Source organism: Hibiscus syriacus, unplaced genomic scaffold (genome assembly GCF_006381635.1).
Source record: "Hibiscus syriacus cultivar Baekdansim isolate YM2019G1 unplaced genomic scaffold, ASM638163v2 tig00111220_pilon, whole genome shotgun sequence".
NCBI classification, from domain to species: Eukaryota; Viridiplantae; Streptophyta; class Magnoliopsida; order Malvales; family Malvaceae; genus Hibiscus; species Hibiscus syriacus.
Genome location: NW_024063024.1, coordinates 1,159,995 through 1,168,884, shown reverse-complemented (window position 1 = coordinate 1,168,884; position 8,890 = coordinate 1,159,995). Strand labels below are relative to the sequence as shown.

Below are 8,890 nucleotides of genomic sequence, written 5' to 3'. Positions count from 1 at the left end.
GTTATGTATGTTAAAGGAATTATGTGATGGTATAAGAATTGATAGGAAATATATATGTGAAAACAAGTATAGGATACGAGACAAAACTTATGACTATAAGCTACGTGAAAGTGTTCTAGGTGTTTCGATATTATATGAAGTATATGATCTTATGTGAACAAGATATGATAAGTATGTCTATATGAATAAAGGTGATTGGGTGAGAAATGATAGAAATTATATGAAAACATGACATATGTGACATGTGAATATATGGAAATGATCTACGGGTAAGTGAACTACGTGACTATGTGATCATATGAAAAGAAGCTATGTGATACATGATATGTGAAAGTGAATTACAAGTTTATGTGTATTTGAAATGAAATAAAGATACCGCCCATGTTATGTGTCATGAGAGCTAGGGGTATAGTTGGCATGCCAAGAGTCGAGGGTTTATTCGGTTCTTTAGGACATATGTATATCCTTTGGAACCTGTGTGAAGTCTTGAAAGACACATACTTGATCCATAGTATATGTATATGATTCTTAAGGAATTCTACGTGGTCCTTATGGACATCATTCTACGGGCACTACGGTGCAATTCTACGGGCACTTCGGTGCAATTCTACGGGGCACTTCGGTGCATTTATACGAGCTGTGGTGACAGCATAGTGCACAACCTCTATAGACTCACTATCGATAGTTCTCACATATGTACATGGGCTAATCCAGAAATATGAACAAATATAAGTTAGTGGTATGATAAATGCTATAGAAATGATATGATGTTGTATGTATAGGGTTTGATTGAAATAGTATGTGATTATATGATAAACTGTTAATGATGAACTATGTGTATGCATGTCTTTACTGCAATTAATCTGATATGATTTTATACGATATGAAAAATGCATGAAGTTGCTGTAACATGATAGAACAGAACATGCATGTATCAATATAGGTTTTAAAGTGCATTAAGTTGTTATGCCTCACTAAGTCTTCGACTTAGCGTGTGATTGTTTCACACGTAGGTTTCGAGAAGGGTAAGGAGTGTTGCGGAGCAAGACAGGTCAGTTTTCCTTACCAAAAGATCAGATCAGAAATATTTGACAAAGTATGTTTTCGGTATGTATAAAGTGTTGGCATGTATAAGTCATTAAGTCGAGCACTCTGATAAAGTCTGTATTTTGTTTTAAATAAAGTTTTAAATTTCCCGGGATTTTTCTTAAGAGTCAAGGTTTGAAAAGTCAATGTGACACTTCGGACTCGTATCCGGGTCGGATACGGGTTGGGGGTGTTACAAAATTCTTGGCAAAGAACATCATTAGTAGAACCAAATATTATATCATCAACATAAATTTGAACTACTAATAAATCTTTACCTTTATGCTTTAAAAACAATGTAGTGTCAACCTTCCCTTTTGAAAAACCTTTTCAATTAAAAAGTTTGTCAATCTTTCATACCAAGCTCTAGGAGCTTGTTTTAAACCATAAAGTGATTTTGTCAATTTAAGAACATGATCCAGAAATTTTGAATCTTCAAAACTTGGTGGTTGTTTCACATACACTTCTTCTTTAATAAAACCATTTAAAAATGCACTTTTAACATCCATTTGATATAATTTAAATTCATGAAAACATGCAAATACTAATAACATTTTAATTCCTTCCATCCTAGCTACGGAAGCGTATGTTTCATCATAGTCTATGCCATCTTCTTGAGTATACCCTTGAGCAACAAGTCCAGCCTTGTTTCTCACTATATTACCACTCTCATCAAGCTTATTCCTAAATACCCATCTAGTACCTACAGTAGATTTATTACTAGGCCTTTCAACTAATGTCCAAACTTTACTTCTCTCAAATTGATTTAACTCTTCTTGCATAGCCATAATCCAATGTTCATCATTTAATGCTTCTTTAATATTCTTAGGCTCTATGCATGAGATAAATACAACATAATTACAAATATTTCTAAGATAAGATCGAGTTGTTACCCCTATGGATGGATTACCTATGATTTTCACCATCCATGACATAGTTGTACTCTCTTGGGTAAGATATTTCCCTTTCTTCAATGGTTGGATTCTCGAGAGGATCATGAGTTTCCTCATCTTTCGTTTCTTCCTTTGATGATGATTTTCCAACGTCATATCTAACGTCATTTGTATTTATAATAACTACATCATCATTCAAACAAGAATCCTTCCTCGGAAGGAGATTATCATCGAAAACAACATGTATAGACTCTTCTACAACTAAAGTTCTTTTATTAAATACTCGATAAGCTTTAGAACTTAAGGAATAACCCAGAAAAATTCCTTTATCACTTTTAGCATCAAATTTGCCAAGATTGTCTTTACCGTTGTTTAAAACAAAACATTTACATTAAAAATGATGAAAATAACTAATGTTAGGCTTTTTATTTTTAAAAAGTTCATATGGAGTTTTCTTCAAAATAGGCCTAATCATTACTCGATTAATAACATAACAAGCAGTATTTATGGCTTCCGCCTAAAAATATTTTGGCAAATTGTTTTCACAAAGCATGGTTCTAGCCATTTCTTCTAAAGTTAGATTTTTCCTTTCAACAACTCCATTTTGTTGAGGGGTTCTAAGTGCTGAAAAATTATGACTAATACCATTAGAATTACAAATTTCAGTAAATCCAAGATTTTCAAATTCAGTTCCATGATCACTCCTAACACTAGTTATAGAGTAACCTTTTTCGTTTTGGATTACTTTTGAAAACGTGATGAATTTTTCTAAAGTTTCATCTTTAGTACTTAATAATAGAACCCAAGTATATCTAGAATAGTCATCTACCAATACAAATGCATATGTTTTCCACTCAAGCTAGTAGTTCTAGATGGCCCAAAAAGATCTAAATGGATCAATTGTAATACTCTACTAGTCGACACATCATTAATGGATTTAAAAGAAACTCGCTTTTGTTTTCCTTTAGCACAAGCATCACAGATTTTATCATTATCAAATTTTAGTTTAGGCAGTCCTCGAACCAATTCTCCTTGAACTAACCGTTGCAAGACACTCATACTAGCATGTCCTAGTCTCCTATGTCATAACCAACTATCATGTTCATCCTTAGCAACTAGGCATAAATAGTCATATCTATAGAGTCTAAATGCACCATGTATATGTTTCCTATTCTATGACCAACAAGCATAATCCGATTAGATGCAATGTCAATAACTTTACAACCATTAGTTTCAAATATGATATTGAATCCTTTATCACAAAATTGACTAATGCTCAAAAGATTATGCTTTAATCCATTCACATATAAAACATTTCTAATTTGTATGGAAGAGGTATTACCTATTGTACCTATACCTTCGATGTAACATTTTGAATTATCACCAAAAGTCACTTCTCCTCCATTTTTGGCGTTAAGCTCTATGAACCGGCTTTTGTATCCGGTCATGTGTCTCGAGCATCCACTATCAAGGTACCATGAATTTGAATTTATTTCCCGTGCCTTGTAGCAATGCTCATTTTCTTACAAACATAGATTAATTTCTAATTTTTTGTACCCAAATTCTTTTGGGTCCATATTCATTAGTTTCTAAAATCCTAGTCTCCTTAGGTATCCATTTGTGTAGGATATCCTTATCTTTAGTAGTAATGAGCTCTTTAGGAACCCATATACTTATAACGGTTTTTCCATTAGAGGTTATTCGGGGACCTCTATGATTGTAGTTTTTAAAACTTTTTCTAACAAAGTTGGATTTTGAATTTTCTCCATTTTCAAAATGTTTTGTTCCAACTTATCAAAAGAGGTTTTAAGATCATCAATTTTCTTTTTATGATCATCATTGACCTTTGAAAGTAAATTTTTCAAATCCAAATTTTCTTTTCAACTCTTCTAGTTTGATTTGCAAATCTTTGATTTTACTTTCAAGATCATTGCTGGTTTTGGATATGAGTTTATTTTTAATTTTCAATTTTGAAACATTATTTATATTTAAAAACAATTTCTCAATCCGAAGCCAACCATTATATTCCTCTAATAGCTCATCATAAGATAAATCATCAAATTCAGATGAGTTAGAGGTTACCTTAGAATCTTCCCCGAATGTCATCAAGCACAAGTTTGCTACTTCTTGTTCCTCTTCATCAGAACCCTCTTTATCGCTCCATGTAGCCACATGAGCCTTGTGCTTATTCTTTGATTGACTTTTTCTTTTCAATTGTGGGCAATCATATTTGACATGACCCGACTTTTTGCATTCATAGCAAATGATATGGTCATTCTCTTTTGGTTCATTTTTAAGGCATTCACTTCGTTTGAATTTTCTTCCTCGGTAAGGTCTCATCATTTTTCTGAACCGTTTGGCAAACAATGTCATTTCCTCGTCATCTTCATCCGAATCACTCTCATCTTTTATGGATTTAAGAGCAACTCCAATGTTTTTCTTTCTTCCTTCTCCTTTGGTGTCTCGTCAATCTTATCGAGGTTCACCTCATCTCAAGATCATTTCATGAGTGAGGAGGGAACCGATTAGCTCTTCAAGAGTTAAGGACTTTAGGTTCTTAGCCTCGATGATTGCAGTCTTCTGGATTGCCATGATTTGGAAGTGAGTAACTAACTTCCTCACAAGCTTTTCGTTTGGAATGATCTCTCCATATGATTTGAGACCATTGACAATTGTTGAGAATCTATCCGTCATAGCTTTGATATCTTCATTTGGTTTTATCCTGAAATTTTCATAGCTACGTGTTAGAGACTAATTTATATCTTTTACCTCGTCAGTGCCTTCATAAGTGACTTGTAGTTTATCTCATATTTCTTTTGCGTTTGTACAAGATGAAACTCTTCCATATTCATTTGGTCCAAGAGAATAAATATGATATGAATGGCTTTAGAGTTGAGCTAGACATTCTTGTCTCTCCTTCACTCCACAATCTTGGATGAGTGAGAGGCTTGATATATTCGTCTTATACAACATTCCATGCTCCCATGTCACTGGCTTGAATGAAATACATCATCCTATTCTTCCAATAGGTATAGTTAGCTCCATTGAAGAAAAGAGGCTTGTTGACGGGCATCGAATCGAGACCGAAGTCGACTTTTGAAGTGGAGGCCATTGATGACTTTGATTATCGATGTAACTCTTCCTGAATTGACTCAAGAGGCGATTAAACCTTCAAATGAGTTAGGCTCTGATGCTAATTGTTGAGTTAATCGATCGATGCAATCGGCCAAGAGGGGTGAATTGGCAATTAAATTTTGGTGGAAGATTTTACAGAAAATTGAAAGTAATTACAACGATTTAGAGTGGTTCGACTTTCTCAACCAAAGTCTACGTTCACTACCTTAGCTATCCACACTAAGTATTTTCCACAAATTCACTAATTTGTCTTTCTTTTGAGGAAAAGAGTAACCTTACAAATCCCTCAAGAATTATACCCCAAATTCTTGAGAACACTCTCTCCCAAAGAGAACAATACAAATTTTGCAAACTTACAAGAAATCCTCACAAGGCAAGATGTTTGCACAATTCTAGAACAAGAAAGAACACTCAAGAATAATACAATTGAGCACAATAAGTTCTTGAAAGCAAAATGAATATTGAATGAAATAGCTTGAAAATGTCAAACTTGAGGTTTTATGTTTCTCTTTGATTCTCTCTTTATTCTTGTTGATTGTTGTTTCTTGTTATTGATCAATGGCTTCTAAGCTTGTTTAAATACACCTTCAAATGATTCTGAACGTTGGGGATGATTATTGGAGTCAATAGAGTCGTTTTAGTGTGAAATCAATTAATAAAACAGCTTGGAGCGTGGGGGAATCAGTACCCCCTCATGGGAATCGGTTCCCTAAGTGTAAAATTCAAATATTTCGACCGTTAAACAAGGGGAATTGGTTCTCCCTTGGGGGAGAATCGGTTCTCTCCGAGCATTCTATTTTTCTCGGAGCCAAACTATTCAGGGGGAATCGGTACCCCCTTGGTGGAGGAATCGGTTCCCTTTGGACAATATGGAATTTTTGGCTTTAAAACGGTTCGAAATACTTTGTAAAATTATTTTGAAATAATTTTAAGATTAAAACTTAATTTTACACTTGAGTAAGGATTAAAAATGACTTTTGAAAGATTTGGAGTAATATTTTGATATTCGGATAATTATATCGAATATACTTAGAAAATCTTTTTGGAAAATCATAAAATTCATTTATCTTAATTTGTTATATCGAAATATCAAAATGTTTCGACAGCGTTTTTACATAAATATCACCTTAAGAAAAATTAATTACTTGATAGATCCGTAAAATTTTCTGAAACGATGCCTAATAAGTAATTAATTTCTATTATGATGATATTTGTATAAAAACACCAACTTTTTTTCTTTATTAAAATAATTTGTAAAAGAATTTAAATGTTTTAATGCATGAATAATTTATAAAATATTACGGATAATCATCATCATTTTGAAAAATAATTTTACAGAAAGACGCGACACATGCACTGTATAGGATTTTGAAAAATAAATACTAGTTATAAAACTTTTATAAAATTATTTATATTTTAAATTACTTACCCTCAAAGTTTTCATAGACTATTATACGTATATGATTTTGAAAGGGTCAAAAACGTATTAAAAAGTGTTAAGTGGTAATTGGTAGACATAACTGTATTATGTAATTTCATGCAAAAACTAAAATTTGACGAGTGATAAAATAATTTACAAAAACATATTTAAATATTTTAATGAAGAAAAAAATTGATGTTTTTACACAAATATCATTATAACATAAATTAATTATTTGTTAGCCACCTTTTCAAAAAAATTTATAGATCTAGCAAGTAATTAATTTATGTTAAGTTGATATTTGTGTAAATATGTCAACTTTTTTCTGCATTAAAATCTTAAAGACGCCGAGATTTCCAACTGATTTTCAAAGAGTGGTTTGCATGGGAAAATTTTACCTTGAAGATGCCGAGATATCCCATGCACCCATGAAACACTGTAGAAAACATCCTAGATGAGGAATTAATCGGCTGAGTGCATCATTTTGAGAAATAAACTTTCTCCTCCACATTATCTTGACACTTTTACCCTTTGAAATTTGGATTTTGGTTTGAAATGGTAAAATAATATTTAGGTTACGCTTATTAGACGCGATAAAAACATGAATTTATTGCAAACACAAGTTGCATCCTCTCGCCATCAACTGTGTTATGGGGACAAGAATGAATTATCAAGGTTGTTTGCTAGCCCCATTGAATCTATTTTGATACCTAATTTTTATATAATGATTTTAATCCTATTTCAAGTTTTGTTATATTAAAAATACATACATATATATATATATATATATATATATATATATATATATTAATTTATCCTTTTTTATAATATGTGTATATTATATCTAAAGGAAAAACAGCAAGCTGCTACAACGAATGAGAGTATCTATAAAAAAACGATAATCAATCAAAAATATCTCACGCTATACAAAAACATATATTTATAAATTATTTTCAAAAATATATATAAGTATGATTTATTCTGATAATTAAGTTATATATATATCAATAAGATCTATTTGTACAATAAAATGTATTAATTTGACGTAAAAATATATTCTATTATTAAATAAAACTAAATAAATTGTTGAGATAAAATTTTATCAGAACATATAAGAAACTGGGGTTTGTATAATCCTTGTTCTGTATTACTGTTTAGGAGGAGCGATGTCACCAAACCCTAAATACAGAAAGCCGGTAAGCAATAGTGATAAAAACAAAGGTGGGACAATGGGGAAAACGCTGATTTATTACATAAGTAAACTCCTAAGAATGGCTGCTTGCTCATTATCGGTGTCTGTCGAAGCTAGCAGCTGGGATAATCGGTCGCTTAAGCCCTCCACCTCTCTGTGTAAGTTTCTGATATAGTTGCAAGTCTCTTGCAACACCTTAGAAGCATTTACCTGGAGATGGGGGGGGGGGGAAATTATTAAAAACAACATGGTTTTGAGTGTGATAGCTAAACATAATGCATGCTATAAGGGAACAACCCGAGACCCACATCTCAACTTGTTTCTATATATATAGATATGACTTATCTACAAATTGGAAGTGAACCAAGGCCACACAAAAAAGAGAGTGGGAGTGTTTTGGCACCTTGTCGGAGCGCCGTCCACGGAGCTCAGGGATAAGCCGTTGCAGCTTTGATACAAGATCGGCGATTTGATCATCAGTGATCCTCGAAGCACCTGATTGCCTGGAACCTGATCTTCTGCTTGACATTGTGTTGAATAAACTAGAGTTTTTAGCTATGTTGCGTCGGAAGGTGTTTGTTTTGTCAGAAAAGAAAACCCTAGGAAAAGAGACAAGGAGAGCAAGAGACAAATTGCATGGAAGAAAGTAGTGGGCTATGGAGCTCATTTATATAGGGCAACCCTCGCCCTATATGCTTTAAGAAACAAGGGAAAAGGAATGAAGGAAGAGAGAGAGATACGACATACTGTGTCCTTCGTCCCCACATAAACTTAGGGTAAAATAAGCAAGTGGGTTAAGTTAGGGAAATGGTGGATAAATCACCCCAACCACGCACAAGCTCACGTTATCCTATTATTTCCCGACTTCATGTCTTTTCAACTATACTGCCATTCATTCTATCTTCAATCTACTAAACATTATTATTATGTTTTTAATTAGGTGTTCTATGATTACAATATAGCATTTAACCATTATAACCTATAAATATAAACTTCAACTTATATATATTGAACTTGAATATAAAATTTCACATTTCTCAAGTCTCAATATTATCACACCATACATTTAATTAACGATAAAATCACATTGAGGTTATTATCTTCAGATACTTGAATATAATTTTATTTTATTTTTAATAGGATAACATTATTTAAATTATTAAA

The 8,890-nt window shown here is 32.6% G+C and overlaps 1 protein-coding gene across 1 annotated transcript; it reads right to left on the bottom strand.

Moving 5' to 3' along the window:
• Positions 1 to 7,783: 7,783 nt before the first annotated feature.
• Positions 7,784 to 8,255, bottom strand: LOC120156420 (transcription factor PRE6-like). Its single transcript, XM_039167728.1, has 2 exons — positions 8,130 to 8,255; positions 7,784 to 7,936 (listed from the first exon to the last, which is right to left on the bottom strand). The coding sequence occupies exons 1-2, from the start codon at positions 8,253 to 8,255 to the stop codon at positions 7,784 to 7,786; spliced, it is 279 nt and encodes a 92-aa protein (XP_039023659.1).
• Between the last annotated feature and the right edge of the window lie 635 nt (positions 8,256 to 8,890).